The sequence below is a fragment of the Sciurus carolinensis genome, chromosome 17 (genome assembly GCF_902686445.1).
Source record: "Sciurus carolinensis chromosome 17, mSciCar1.2, whole genome shotgun sequence".
In the NCBI taxonomy this organism is placed as follows: Eukaryota; Metazoa; Chordata; class Mammalia; order Rodentia; family Sciuridae; genus Sciurus; species Sciurus carolinensis.
Genome location: NC_062229.1, coordinates 5071770 through 5087189, shown reverse-complemented (window position 1 = coordinate 5087189; position 15420 = coordinate 5071770). Strand labels below are relative to the sequence as shown.

The 15420-nt window shown below is 52.1% G+C and overlaps 1 protein-coding gene and 1 pseudogene across 1 annotated transcript; one reads left to right on the top strand and one right to left on the bottom strand.

The window, feature by feature from the left end:
- Nucleotides 1-361: 361 nt before the first annotated feature.
- Timm44 (translocase of inner mitochondrial membrane 44) lies at nt 362-15192 on the top strand. The gene is made up of 13 exons (XM_047531412.1): nt 362-481; nt 2182-2277; nt 5995-6165; nt 7602-7682; nt 8310-8459; nt 8556-8695; nt 8989-9074; nt 9711-9803; nt 9899-10023; nt 10930-10980; nt 13341-13430; nt 14247-14357; nt 14637-15192. The coding sequence occupies exons 1-13, from the start codon at nt 437-439 to the stop codon at nt 14754-14756; spliced, it is 1359 nt and encodes a 452-aa protein (XP_047387368.1). The 5' UTR covers nt 362-436; the 3' UTR covers nt 14757-15192.
- LOC124968404 (mitochondrial import inner membrane translocase subunit Tim10-like) lies at nt 3321-3693 on the bottom strand (annotated as a pseudogene).
- Nucleotides 15193-15420: the final 228 nt, after the last annotated feature.

Here is a 15420-nt window from a genome sequence, read left to right as displayed (position 1 = left end):
ACCCCAAGACAGTCCCTCTATCTACTAGACCCTTAAGCGATCCTGACTCAATCCATGCCCGCAGGCTCCGCCCCCTCGCGATCTCGCCCAACCACAGGTCTGCACTTCACAGGAGTGCCCGCCCCTTGAGCTTCCTGTGAGGCCACCCACATTTAGTCACATGACATGCCGGGCTCTTCCAAAACCCTGCCCTATCAGAGGACAAGCTCTCTAGAAATTCCGCGGCCCTCATAGGCCCCGCCCCTACCACGGACCTTTCGTTCACTCGCAGGCGTTCTCTCTCCGCCCTCCAGTACGTCATACCCTATCAGAGAGCTCTCCCTCTGTGAAACCCCGCCCACCGGGCCGGCTTTTCTCAGGCCTGCTTGCACTAGGTAGACGCGGCGGATGACGCTATCGGGCCGCGCCGCGAGAAGGTCACACGGGATCTTCCAACATGGCGGCGGCGGCGTTGCGGGGTTGCTGGTGCCGCTGTCCGCGGGTGAGCGGACGTGCGGGGCTGGCGAGTGGGTTTAGGGGGCTCTGGGTGCGCAGCCTCCGAGACTTCCTCCTCCTCAGGCCCTTGGCTCCTGCGGCCCTTCCCGTGGGCTCTACGGGAAGCTTGGGGTTGGGTCTTTGGGCTAGCTGAGGCCGGGGCAGAGAGCATGTAGCGAGGCCTGAGGGTGGGGACCGAGCGCACCAGGCTGGGGGCGGCTGTGCGCGGAACCTGGAATGGAGCTAGTTCTCTCACTTGCTCTTCAGACTCCATCTGCACGAGGAAGTGAAGGGTGGTCCGAGTGGCAGTGCCCCTTGGAGAAAAAGCCAGGTGAAAGCAAAGAAAGTGACATTCACAGCTCGCGTTTAAATGCCAGGTCCTTTGCCTAGGGCATTTCCAGCATCGCTTTTCCTAACGCCCAGCGTGGAAGTGCCGGACTTAATTCTTGCCCTAAGAGCTAAGAGCTCTTGCGTCCATAGGGCGGTGGGAATCAGGGCTTGTAATGCACACTCAGAAGATACCTGTTTGATTAGTCGAAGGAACCAGAAACTCAGAAGGGTTAAGCCACTTGTCCACAGTCCTAGAACTAGTAGGTGACTGACTTGGTCCAAAACCCGGATCAGCCTGAATCCAGAGCCTTGGATTAAGAGGAAGGAAAATATTTCACAGGAAGCTGAATGTCAAGATGAAAGATGTCTTTGAATCAGTACTGATTTCTCCTTAGAGGTTGTATTTACACGTGTTTGGATTTGGGCAAATTCGTGGTTAGGTGAAACTAACCTCAGGTTCATCCTAGCATGAGAGACCTCTCCCAGATTAGATTACCTCGTCTTTTACCTCATAGGATTGCTCGTGTTAGTGCTTCCAGAATCAGTGGGTGTAGACATACAGAGAAGTAAAGCAAGTTATTTACATTTCCAAGAGTTATCCTTGACTAACCATAGGCAATAGTGGTACCTGTGTGAATTTGGGATATTGCTGGTGGTTCTTACAGCTGGTAGACAGGAAACAGAAAGAAAAGGCCCAGGAAATAGAAGAGTGGTTCTGTTAGGTCGTTTGACTATAGTGTACTAGGCTCCAGTGCTAGATGTTAGAGTGCAGAGTAGAATAGGATCCAGTTTAACATTCATCATTTGGTAAGAGAAGAAGTAGCCTTTCACATGAAGTTATCTGGGTTTTTGCCCAGAATGACTCCCCTAAATTGCTCTACTTGCAGCCCAACTTTTGACCAGGACATTGCAGGTTTATTTCAGCATTGTCTATGGAGCAGTAAGTTATGGGTTTGCCTCTGAAAGTCCAGGTCGTTTGTCTTTGGAGGCTAGCAGAAGTGGGGTGGGCTTGTTAGAGAAGACTGCTTGCCACTGGCATAGGGGTTTAGCATATCCACTTTCAGACTAAGGTATTAAGTTGTACTGGTATATTTAGCCTTTTTCCCCACAGGTCAACATTTCCTGGGACCTGCTGACCCCCAACCCCCACTTCCTAGTTTCAGAGGCAGGAATAGGCCTTGGAAGTGCAGATGCAGCATTTTCTCTTTCCATCAGATTTCTTTGACTTAGGAAGGTTGCAGATTGTCTAGCATACAGCAAACATGCAGTCAAAATTGGCAAATGTGTTGCAGGTGACTCCTGCATTTTTGAGTGGTCTGCTTACTTCCCAGTCAGCCTCTTGTTTGAATGGACCTTTCTCTTTTCTCTCCCAATTAGAGATGCCTTGGCAGTGGAATCCAGTTTCTTTCCAGCCACAACCTACCCCATGGATCAGCCTACCAGATATGCCAGCCAGGTGGAGAGCTGCCACTGGTAAGTGGCATCCTGGGTCTGAAAAGTTGGACTTGTTGGCAGGGGAGAGAGGAGAGGTTGCAAGGTTGCTCATGCTTCTAGGGCTATCTCAAGGGGGTGGCTGTGTGCCCAGGTTCTTTGGAGTTATAGAGTCCAGTGTGCTAGATCTTCTCAGTTTGCCAGGAAGTGCTTGGGCACTCTCACCTCACAGTAACACATCGAGTGCTCTGATGATGAGAGAAGGCCCCTGTATTGCGCCAGGTTCTTTCTCCTTGTTGCTTCTGGGTTCCTCACCAAGCATAATTGTCCCATTTTTGGGGAGACAGCCCTTTAGGCATCAAAACAGAGTCACTCTGTTGTTCCTGGGCTTTGCTTTGCCCACATTACTCCTCTTCAACCCTGCTTCTGTTAGTGTCACAACTGTGAGACTGGAAGCCCCCAAATTGTATGGTTGGGCAACCCACATTCTCTCTTGCATCCAAGACCTTGGCTCAGCTACTTCCTTGCAGGCAGTTAATTACCTCCCTGATCCTGTTCTAGAACTGTTGCAGAAAGCCCCATGATTCTTTTCTTTATTGTGCAGTTCCCTATACCCACAGTTTGCAGCCCCAGAATATGCGAACAGTCTGGTGCAAGGTGGCACAATCCCTGAAGGTCCTAGGACCTGTGCTTCCCTTGGAGAAAGGCTTGGATGGGAGTGGGGGTGCAGTCTACCAACCAGAAGCCTGGCCAGCCCTCCTAAGGAGCAGCATCAGGCTGGGTGCTGCTTTCTTTTTTGGCTTGATAAAAGGCCAGAGAGGCAGTCAACTTTGTTGAGAAAGTAGTCCCTCAGCTATTGTGGCATATCCAACATGTGGTGATCACACCTGATGACTTCGTTTCTTGATTCTCTGAAATCATTTTTTTTTTTTTTTTTTTTTTTTTGTCAACAAACTTTCTTTAATATACATACACACACACACACACACACACACACACACACACACACAGAGTCACATACCAATGTAACAAATATCCTGTCCATAAGACAGCTCTACCACACTCAGGGCTTCTGGAGAGAGAGCCTAGGCCTGACAGTCTTCACATGACACCCAATACAGGGCATTTTTATTAAACAAGTTGGGAGGAGCAAGGCGCACTCCAGGTGTGTGCTGTCTGGGACCTCCTGCAGGACCAGAGCTCTGCTGCACCCTCTTCATCAGTTCTTCATCCTGCATGGACAACTCTTGTCAACTTTTTGCCCATCTGTTCATGGATGTCCAGGTACTTGGAGACACATTGGTTCAGGCATACAGACTTGCCCTTGGACAGTTCTGCTTCCTTGTAGTGGGAAGGCACACATTTCCAGTAGCAGGCACTGGTCATTCTGTTGTACATGTCTGCCATCATCTCCACCTGTAGCTCTGCTGCCAGCTGTTGGGCCCTTAGTGGATCCATCTCAGCCAAGCACCATGTAGAGAACCTCCTCCTGGTCTTCTAGTCCATAGCCTGGTGCCAGACACAGTGCCCCCCACATTGCCAATTCAAGCAAATATTAGAAACTTGACAGGTGCCCAAGTAGATCATGGCAGAAGCATCTGAAATCATTTTTTAAGCCTTTTTTTTTTTTTTTTTTTAAGCCCTCTTGTAGCTATACATGTAGCAAAGCAGAATTGAACTCTAGCTTCAACCTGAAGTGTGTGTCCTTGAGTAGTATGTGGCATTGGCTCCTGTATTTGGAGCTGCACCTTGGGTTCTCTCTCAGTGTCCCTTGTGTCTGCACCTGGATGTGTTGGGTTTTCCCAAGACGCAGGCTCTCTGTGATTCTTTTGCTGTGGGCTAAGAAAGGAGGTTTGTGCTGGTCACCAGGCTCTGGGTGACATGAATGAGAACTAGGTACCAGAAGTGGCCAAAGTTTCTCTAGAGGGGCCAAAAAGAGTTGCAGCCTTGTGCCGAATCTTTTGAGATTGGGGCCTATGGAGTCCCTTCAGATTTATCCCCGGGACCAGAATCCCTTTGGTGTTGACATTTGCCTTGGGTTCATGTGAGGGTATCTGAATGCCCATGAGGACCTTGCCTAGCCCATTTTTTGTCCTGTTTCTTCTGTTGAGGAAGGAGCCGGTGTTTTGTTTTGCCTTTAATAGACTTTATTTTAAAGCAGTGTTAGGTTTATAAAAAAAACTGAACAAAGTATGGGGAGTTTCCATCTACCCCCTCCTCCTAATCTGGGCACACTGTTTGCCCTGTTATTCTCTTCTGGTATGTGGGGGACATCTGTCACAATTGATAAGCTAGTATTGTTATGTTGTTATTTACTGAAGTCTGTAATTTACCTTTGGGGTTTTGTTTGTTTGTTTGTTTGGCACTGGGGATTGAACCCAGGGGTGCACTACCACTACGTCCCCATTCTCTCTTATGTTATTTTGAGATAGGGTCTTGCTAAATTGAGGGCTTTGCTAAGTGATCCTCCTGTCTCAGTCTGTCAAGTCGCTAGGATTACAGGTGTGTGCTACCATGCCTGACTGGAATCACTTTTGTGTTGTACGTTATGTGGCTCCTGACAAATGGATAATGCCACATGACCATCATTACACCATGACATGTATCCAAATTCATACATAATAGTTTCACTCCCAAAGATCCTCTGTGCTCTACCTGTTCATCACTCCTTCCTGCAACAGCCACTGATCAGTTTTTACCATCTCTGTAGCTTTTCCTTTTCCAGAGTGTTGTAGAGTTGGAATTATGCAGTCGAGAGCCTTTTCAGATTGACTTAACACTTAGTTATATACATTTCAGGTTTCCTCATGACTCGAGAGGTTATTTCTCAGTATTCCTTTGTTGGATGCGCAGTTTCCCTTGGTATCTGCAGAGGATTGGTTCCACAACCCACTATGGATATCAGAATCTGAGGAGGTTCAATGAAATGGCATAAAATTTGCATAGAATCTGTGCAGTTCTCCCCTAGACTATAAATCATCTCTAAATGACTTAAAATAGCTAAAGAAGTAATTGCTATGGACATAGCATTTATTTATGGAATAATGAAAAGGAAAAAGTCTATACATGTTCAGTACAGATGCAGTTTCTGGGGATTAAACTGAGGGGTGTTCTACCACTAAGCTATATCACCAGCTCTTTTTATTTTATTGTTTTAAGACAGGTTCTGGCTAAGTTGCCTGAGCTGGCTTTGAACTTGTGATTTTTCTGCTTCAGCTTCCCCAGTCTCTGGGATCATAGGCATGTGCCACTGCACCCAGCTTCTTTTTAAAAAATATTTTTATCTGTGTTTGGTTGAATTCCAGGATGTAGAACCTGTGGTACAAAGGGCTATCATCAGGTGTTTTTTTAATTCGACTTCTATTAGTAAAAGAGAGAGGGACTGGGGATGTGACTCAGTGGTAGAGTGTCTTCCTGACATGTGCAAGGCCCTGGATTTGATCCCCAGCACCGCAAAAAGGAGAGAAATAGATAGAGATTCATTTTTTTTTTTAAATATTTTTAGTTGTAGATGGTCACAATACCTTTATTGTATTTTAATTTTTAAAATTTTTTATGTGGTGCTGAGAATTGAACCCAGTACCTCACATGTGTGAGGCAAGTGCTGTACAACAGAGCTACAGCCCCAGCCCAGGGATTCATTTTTGAACCTGAATTAATAAGAAATATTTAGACTCTCTCACAGTCCTTCAGTGGTTACTGGGTATTTCTGTATGTGTTCCTCCAGTCTCTAACTTTTTCTTTTATATTTTTTTCTAGACCAGATCATATTCTTCTGGAAACAGAAAGGGTTTTCTGTCTGGCTTGCTAGATAATATCAAACAAGAATTAGCCAAAAATAAAGAGATGAAAGAAAGTATTAAAAAATTCCGGGATGAGGCCAAGAAACTGGAAGAGTCTGATGCGCTCCAGGAAGCCAGAAGGAAATATGTGAGTCCCTTTGCTCCATAACTCCCACCCCTACACACTTGTTCCCAGGGCAGGGCCAGGGTGGTTGAGGAAGGAGTTGCTTGTGAAGAGGGGAGGCTGCTGCATTGATGAGGAGGAGCCAGAGGACAGGAGTGGGCTGCCCAGGTGTCTTGTTTCTGCAGGGTTCTCTACAGCATAGCGTGTGTCATTGTGGGGTGGAGCTTACTGGTAGAGTGTGCTTAACATGCAGGAGGCCTGGGTTCCATCCCTGGCAACACACAAACACACACACGGTCCACAGATCATCAGCATCAGCTTCTCCTGGGAACTGAGACACTCAGGGTCTTACTCTTCTAACCTGCTGGGTCAGTATCTACGCTGGGTGACCTATGGCACACGAGCTCTTAGATGCACTGCTCCTGAGAGCTGCTGGTTGTGGTGGTAGAAACTGGGTGACAGTGCCAGGGTCATTATCAAGTACCACTGCTGTCTCTCCTTGAGCAGCTACCAAGCACCAGCTTAGACTAGACTCAGCAGCCTCTAATGTGTACACCATGTAGGGACTTTGCAGGAAGGACAGCGTATCCATTCCATCTTAAAGGTGAGTGACTGGGGATGTGGCACAGTGGTCAAGTGCCCCTGAGTTCAATCCCCGGTACCCACCCAGCTCCCCCGCAAAAAAAAAAAAAATAAAATAAAAATGAGTGCCTGAGCCTCAGGGCACCCTGGCCCCAGGTCGCTTGGTAGTTTATTCTTTTTTGGGGGATGGGTGGTGCCAGGAATTGAACCCAAAGGTGCTTAACCACTGAGCCACATCCCCAGCCCTGTTTGTGTTTTTGTATTTTGAGACAGGGTCTCACTGAGTTTCTTAGGGCCTTGCTAAGTTGCTGAGGCTGACCTTGAACTTGTGATCCTCCTGTGTCAGCCTCCAAGTTGCTGGGTTTACAAGCGAGTGCCACCGCCTCTGACTTGGCGTTTTATTCTGTCGACCCTAACAGGCCATGGAAGAGGCCTTTTCCCTGAGTGTCCCCAAGTTGCTCACTAGGATGGAATGCCTTGCTGTGTGTTCAACTTGATGGCAAGGAGTGGGTGATTTGGGGACATCAGACTGAGGTTGGGGGAGGTGGCCAGGGTGGGAGGCAGAGTGAGATAAGAATCAAACCAAGAGCTGCCACCCAAGGTAACACTGCTGCTGAGTGAATAGGGGACCACCTCCTGCCACCCAGAGGAAGAACTGGTCCTGGGGCACCCAGGCTCAGGAGGTAGCTTCAGGGTGACCCTAGCCTGAGGTCTTTGGCAAGGACCCTGCAGCTGCTGAGACACCAACCCAGCTGTGGGCTGTGAGGAACCTGTAGGAGGGGACTTTGGGCTACAGAGAAAGTGCCTCCTGGGACTTTTGGTTATAAGGTAAAGCTCACTTGTACAGGAACTAAAAGCAGCGACGTTCTTTACTGTAGAAAACCATTGAGTCGGAGACTGTGCGTACCAGCGAGGCGATAAAGAAGAAGCTGGGGGAGCTGACGGGGACAGTGAAGGAGGTAATGGGCAGGTGTGGCTGGGAACCCTCTGGGGTCACAGTAACCATGAGCCCTGGTGGGTTGTTGACAGCAGGGAGCGCAGACTCTTGGGCTGACCTGCAGTGGTGGGGTAAGTGTGGGGGGACCATGTGTGCGGCCACACTGTCCAGGAGCCTCTGGAGATAAGGTTGGACTGTGGCCCACCTGCAGGATGGCTGGCTGCCTAAGTCAGTGCCTGAGACTAGTGAGAATAAGAAAAAGTGAGGGTTTTTGTTCTTCCTGGCCAAAAATAGAAGGTGAGGGGGCGCCGTGGCCCCATTTAAGCGGGGGAGGTGGGTGTGAGACCTGGAGGGGCGGCCTGGGTGCAGGTCTGGGACCCTGCATTGGGCACCTTCACTGCCACTCACCCTGCACTGCTGTTCCTTAGAATCCCTGTTGCTGGGTGGTTCTTGCTCCCTGGGGGACTCCTACCTCTTTTGGGGAGAGGCCACTAAACCCAGTATTTGGCGTGGAGCCCAGGAGTTCAGCATCCCAGGAATTGAATGCAGTATATTCTGGAGTATGTGCCACTGGTCTTAGATCCAAGTGACGGACCCATCCAGGCCTGGGTGGGTGCTATGTGAATGCCCACCCCCTCTGTCTCAGTAGAGTCTTGACGAAGTCAGCAAGAGTGACCTTGGCCGGAAGATCAAGGAGGGGATGGAAGAAGCTGCCAAGACGGCCAAGCAGTCTGCTGAGTCTGTGTCCAAGGGAGGGGAGAAGCTGGGTAAGACAGCGGCCTTCAAGGCGCTGTCCCAGGTGAGTGGAGCTGGGTCAGGCAGCGTGGCTGCAGAGGTGGAGTCGGGGTGGGGCTGGTGGCCACCCAGGTATTCAGAGTCTGCTGCCCTCCCTCAGGGGGTGGAGTCTGTGAAGAAGGAGATCGATGAGAGTGTGCTGGGGCAGACTGGGCCTTACCGCAAGCCTGAGCGGCTGAGGAAGAGGACAGAGTTTGCAGGAGAGAAGTTCAAAGAAGAGAAAGTCTTTGAGCCCAATGAGTAGGTCCCAGACTGCCCTTCACTGCCATCCTCAGGACCTTGCCCTGTGGTCAGCCCAAGGGCCCGCGGGAGGCTCCTGCCTAAGGCCTCCTGGCTGCTTGGGCTTTCTGTTCCTTCTAGAGAACTGGAGGGAGCCAGAAGGGTGGGACAAGGGGCGTGAGAGGGCAGGAGGTGAGGGTGGAGTCATTGCAGCCATGGGCTTGGGGTTGTCCTCTGCTGTCCCTCCTGTGGCAGAGGGGGAGCCCAATAGTGCCAGGGCTGCAACTCATGCCAGCTGTCCACGTCTTGGCCAGGGAAGCTCTGGGAGTCGTGCTGCACAAGGACTCCAAGTGGTACCAGCAGTGGAAGGACTTCAAAGACAACAACGTGGTGTTCAATCGTGAGTACGCCATCCTGTCAAATTCTGGCTAAGAGATGCGCACGGACATTGACTGGGCAGTGCCACTCTGGCCACTGAACAGATCCCATTTTGTAGAAAGGAGACAGTTTAGAAAGGGCTGGTCACCTTTAGGAGGCCACCTGATGGTTCAGTTGTAGATTCTGCCAGGCAATCGCTCCCTCATGGAACGGTCAGGACAGCAGGAGCCCTGGTGCTTTCAGAGGTCAGGGCCAGCCCAGGGTCCCATGACAGCCATTGGGGCTGGAGTTGCCTTGTACTGGACATGGGATTTCCCAGGTGCTGAGCCAGAGAGCCAACAGGCCACTTGCCCTGGTTCCTGTCTTGGGAGGACCACTAGAGGCCTCTCTTTCCTTTGTAGTGGAAGCCACAGCCAGCTGGGGTGGCACCTCATAACTTGCACAGCCCCACTAGGGCCCCGGCCGAGGGTCTCCGTGACCTCGCCAGGTAGGTCAGCAGGCAGCAGTCCTGTGCACAGATGAGGAGGCAGGCTCAGGGATCCCCTCTGGGGCACAGTCGTGTTGAGGGTGGGCCTCACAGGGGCTTCAAGGGGTACCCAGAGGCTGTGGAGTTGGACGTTGTTGTGGAAGGGGCCCTCCTCAACCCCATCCCCCACAGGGTTCTTTGAGATGAAGATGAAGTATGATGAGAGCGACAACGTGCTCATCCGGGCATCCCGGGCCCTGACTGACAAGGTCACTGACCTGCTGGGTGAGTGCCGTGCTGCAGGAAGGGTCCTGTGCACCCTGACGGGCAGTGGCAAGGGAACCAGGGCCCGGACTCATCCTAGGCTCCCGTTCCCATAGGAGGTCTGTTTTCCAAGACGGAAATGTCGGAGGTGCTCACAGAGATCCTGCGGGTGGACCCAGCCTTCGACAAGGACCGGTTTTTGCAGCAGTGCGAGAACGACATTATCCCCAACGTCCTGGAGGTGCTCGCCAAGCCCAGCAGGGCCCCTCCCAGGGTGGCTGGTTCTCTGGCACACTTCTTCCACCCAGGCAGCACCCTGGGTTCAAGTCCAGTGTCCCCCAGGGGAGTATGGCTGCTGGAACTGTCTTCTGGGCAGATACTTCCAGACTCCTCCTTGGCTGCAGCTGCCCCTCAGGCTGTGCCCTCTGCCTTGCCCAGGGTGCAGTTGCCTAACTTCACGCAGTCTAGACAGGGGTCTCAGAAGAGGGCTTGACCCTTACCCATGGTCCACACTGCTCCCGCTGTGGTGACTGTCGGGGGTCTGGCCTGCCCAGAGCATGGCTGCTGCAGGCATGGGTCCTCTTCCTCTTCCGCGGTCAGGCAGCCACCCTGCCTCCCGGTGCCCTGCCCTGTGCCTCCTGGTGTCATTTCCCTCCTCCCGACCTGAGCTGTTCCTCATAGCTGCCTGGGAGTGACCTTCCAGGGGTCAGGGGGATGCAGGGAGCTGCTGCACTCATGCTCTGACTGAGGGTGCCCCCACCACACCTATAGCCTGGGGGACTTTTCCTGGGCCTTGTCTCTGGTGATCCCAGAATCCACATTTAGGCCCACTTGTTCTCACGTTGGTCTGTGAGTGGGGAGCGGGTGCGTTGCTGAAGTCAGACTGCAGCCACCTGCCAGCCAAGGCCAGGTGTCTTGTCTCTGCCTCTTTGTAGCCCCCAAGTGTGGCAGGAGCCTGGGCAGCCCCCACCCAGGCAGACTAGACCCAGCCCTGTCCCCAGGTTCCTGTGGATGCTTCTTCTCTAACCCATAGTCTGAGGGACCAGGGGTCTTTGAGGAAAGGCCCCACCAGGGAATGTTCTCTAGAGTTCTACCTCAAAAGCCCACTTACTTTTTCACACTTATTTTTTTTCTTTTCCCTTTTTAGGCTATGATTTCTGGAGAGCTCGACATTCTCAAAGATTGGTGCTATGAAGCTGTGAGTACTGTTTTTTTCTTTCTCTTTATCTGCCAAAAAAAAAAAAAAAAACCGAAGGGCTAGATGTGCCTCAGGGGTAGAATGCTTACCTAGAGAGCCCCTGGGTTCCATACCCAGTCCCTGCAGCCCCCAAAAGAGGCCATGTGTGAAGGTGGTCTGCTTAGGTGGCTCAGGGATAGAACAGCAGGACAGGCCCTGGCTCTGGTGGGGGAGGAGTCTGTGTCAGATGCTTGGCTGGCACAGAGCCCACAGCCGGCCCCCATCTCTCAGCAAATGTGTCTGTGCCCATGAGCGTCACATCAGATATGCCTGCCTCGTGCATATTCCCACAGCCAACCCCTCCATCCCTTCCTCTGCACATCTGTGCCCGTGGGCGCCAGGTCCTCTGCATGCAGACAGAAGCTCCTCAGGAAGGGTCCCTCCTACTCAGTGCCAAGGGACAACTTGAGGTCACAGTGCTGCCAGTTTTCCTGGGCCTCCTGCCCACCCCCTCATCTTAAAATAATTCTGATTAAGAGCCTAGCATGGTGGTGCACACTTGTCATCCCAGCTACTTTGTAGGCTGAGGCAGGAGGATCTCAAGTTGGGGGTCAGCTCCAGCAACTTGGCGAGACCCTGTCTCAAAACGTAAAAAGGTCTGGGATGTGGTTCGGTGGTAGAGTGCCACTGGGTTCAGTTCCCCATACCCCCCCACCCCCGCCAAAAAAAAAGAAGGGCTGGGGATGCAACTCAGAAGTATCAGAGGTAGAACACCCCTATGTTCAAGCCCTGATACCACAAAAAAATTTTTTTCTTATTAAAGAGAGCCATAATTGATGGAGCATCTTTTCCTGCTTTTCCTGCTCTGGTCAGGTGACTTTAAAGATATGATGCAGGACCCCAGGACCAAGATGGCCTGGGGTACAGGCAGAAGGTGAAAAAGATCAAATACCCCTGGGGTACAGACACCAAATGTTCCCTTGGCACTCCTGAGTCCCACACATGGTGTGGCAGGTGCTTAACTACCCTGGCTCACCTGTCCCCTAAGCCAAACTTTGTCGCCACACCTACCTCATTGGGGTGCAAGGGCACACTGCCAACCCAGATGTACAGAGTACCCGACTGATCCGTAGGCTGTTCTTAAAAGATCTTGAAACACAGATCAAAACAAAGTGTTCACAGACTTACCGCCCAGGGAGAAGCAGCATGTCCTGACAAGGCCCCGCTGCTGCCCAGAGTCTGGGGCTCAGGTCCTGGGACCACCATCAGAGTCGGTGCAGGGAGGCCAGGCAGGCATCCCCAGGAGCACCCCCTGTCCGCCTGCTCCTGGCAACTTCCCCATGTGGGCAGAGCTCCCAGCTCCCCCTGCTCAGGCCACCTCGCCTTGCCCTGCTTGCTCTCCCTGAGCTGCCTCTCTGCCATATGTTTTGTTTCTCCTCCCAGCTTCTTTGAAGCAATTCAGTCTATTTTTTGGCTCATTCTATTCTGTACCCTGCTCACAAACAACTTGGAAAAAGCAGAAGATTCTGTCAGGTTTTCCTTTTAAATACTCCCCTGCACGGTGACTAATCCAGCAGGCATTTATGAGTTGTGGGTTCTTTTTTTTTTTTTTTTTTTTTTTTTTTTTTTGTTTAATTTGAGACCATTAGGCTATGGCTGATCATCTTTGCCAGAGAGCTGCTGGTGCCCCTGGAAACACAGCTGAAGTTCTAGCTGCTCGCACCGAGGTGTTTTTGAAATGTCATCTCTAAGAAGTCCAACAAGCTGGATTGGCACTATTTTTTTTTTTTTTTTTTCTTTCAGAGGATCATTTATTTCCATAAAAAGTAGATGCCTTCAGAGCATCGTGCATCCTAGGTGCCTGCCCAGCCCAGAGAAGCCTCTAGTGGAAATGTCCACGGCTGCATGTCTTAGGGGCTGTGTCGAAGTCCGGGAGCAGGCAGAGCAGTGAGGGTGTCATTTGGGACTGATCCACGAGCGAGGCTTCCTCAGGTTTAGGACAAATCCTAGAAGAGGCGCGAGGTTCCAGGCCAAGAGTCTAACAGAGGTGCATACCCAAGTGTTGAAGACCAGCCAAGGGTCCACCCCCTCGCCCTGGGAGTGCTTTGGGTTGCTTTGGGTTGCGTTCCAGCAGAATTACTCGTTTGCTGATTAATTGGCTTTCACTTAGGAGACTCATTCTTCCCATAATGGGAGGCAAGTGTGTGATTCAGGCCAGCAAGTGGGTGGCACCTACCTCCTCTTGGACCCATGCTCTTGGCCTCTGCTCCCACGGTCTGCTCACCCAGGCGCCAGGGTGTGTAGACCTGGCTCCGAGTGGAGCGGATCTGTGAGCTGCCCTGGATGGCCATCCACACCAGCATGTTGGCCTCTCGTTGCAGACCTACAGTCAGCTGGCCCACCCGATCCAGCAGGCCAAGGCCCTGGGCCTCCAGTTCCACTCGCGTGTCCTGGACATCGACAACATCGACGTAAGCACCTCTGAGGGTCAAGCCCGAAGGGATGGGAGCTGTGGTCCGCACAGGGGAAGGCCTTATCAGGACTGGGACAATCTGCTGGTTAGCACTGACAGTGCAGGCAGGCATTTAAATGACTGCAGGGTCCCTTTCTGTATAGAACTTCCATAGTCCTGTGACTGGGATACAGGTGGTCCCCCCCACTTGGATGGTTTCAGAGTTTTTTGCTTTGTGATGGTGCAAAAGCATACACATTTGGTAGAAACCGTACTTAGAATTTTGATTTAAAATTCCTTGTAATAACTTTATTATAAATAGGCTTTGTGTTAGAGTTTTGCCCAAATGTAGGCTAACGTAGGTGTCATGGCACGCCTAAGGCAGGCTGGGCTAGGCTAGGATGCTCAAGGTTGGGTGCCGTCTGTGTATTCAGCAATAATATTTTTTAACTTCTGATCGTTCTATCAGCATATGACTCCATCATGCCTCCAGGAGCCCCCGTGTTCTTAGTCAGCTGGTGGGCGCTGCCCAGACATTGCACTCCTGTGAGCCCCCAGTGGGCTGGTCCACCAGGTCCCCCCGATTTTCTTCCTCTGGGGAGTGGGAGGCGTGCCAGAGCTAGCTCCCCCTCTCTTTCACCCTGTGGCCCTTACGCACATTCACAGTCTTAAGTCCTGGTCTCTGAAATCTTCTGTGGGAAGAGTCTCATGGGAAATGCCCTCCTCCCCCACATGGGCCAGCCCTGGTCTGAGTGGCAGTGCCCAGGAGGAAGGGGCACAGTACCCTCAGGGCCTGGCCTTCTCTGAGGCCTGCTTCCTTCTCTGCTACCTGCAGCTGGCCATGGGCAAGATGATGGAACAGGGTCCCGTGCTGATCATCACCTTCCAGGCCCAGCTGGTGATGGTGATCAGAAATTCCAAAGGCGAGGTGGTTGAGGGTGACCCGGTGAGTGGGGACCTCTAGGGGGAGCGGGCGCAGTCTCCCACATCCAAGACCCTGCCTGTGGAATCAGGAATTTCTGTGACCTGGTGGGAATGGGGAGAAACCCCAGGATGGGAGTTTGGGCCTGGTCATCAGAGGATGCATCAACTGCCTGATTTTACCAAGTCCTGGGCAGTGACCCATGGGGACCCAGCCTAGCACCCGGGTTCCTCCTTGATCCAGTCTGTGTCCTCCCCTGCCTTGCAGCAGCCCCAGCCCCTCATGCCCCATTCTGTTCCACAGGACAAGGTACTGCGCATGCTGTACATGTGGGCACTGTGCCGAGACCAGGACGAGCTCAACCCCTATGCCGCCTGGCGCCTCCTGGACATCTCTGCCTCCAGCACAGAGCAGATCCTCTGAGGAGGCAGCAATGACCAGGGTCCTTGCTGAGGCTGGATCATGTGGGTCACATACACAGGGGCACCATCCCTGGCAACTGTGGACCTCTGGGGACAAGACTGTGGTCTGTGTCCTGAGCTCAGGGCAGTTAGAAAACCAACGGGACAAGGAAGGGGTTGCCAGCTGCTGAAGTGTCTGGTGGTGGCAGATGTGCCCCACAGCTCCAGGCTGGGGCTGCTGGCAGCTTGTCACCAAGGATGTACCAGCCACATAGTGCCATGAGGCTCCTAGGAGGGGGACTCCCCCTGGGGGTGGGGAGGTGGGACAAGGGCTGCTGCTCCCCGTGGCCTGCTGGCCACACCAGCCAGGCCATTTTAGGTCTGTTTTTTATCAGTGCTCTTATTTCCTGTACATAAGCCTGAGCTTTGGAAATAATAAAACACCAAAGTGCAGAAGAGCACTTTAGATGGTCTGTGTGCTTCTCTGGGGTTGTGGGGGTGGGTGGCCGGTGACTGGGAGCCGGCCAGCTGGTCGTGGAGAGGCCAGGCGTTCAAGGTCAGAGAAGGAACTGCAGAGAGGAGGGCTTTTCCCTGGCTGGGACCCTGCCTGCTTTTGACAGGAAGACCAGTGACGAAGAAAAGATCTCCCCCAGGGTATCTATTGGGTTGGGGTCCTCAGGGCTGGG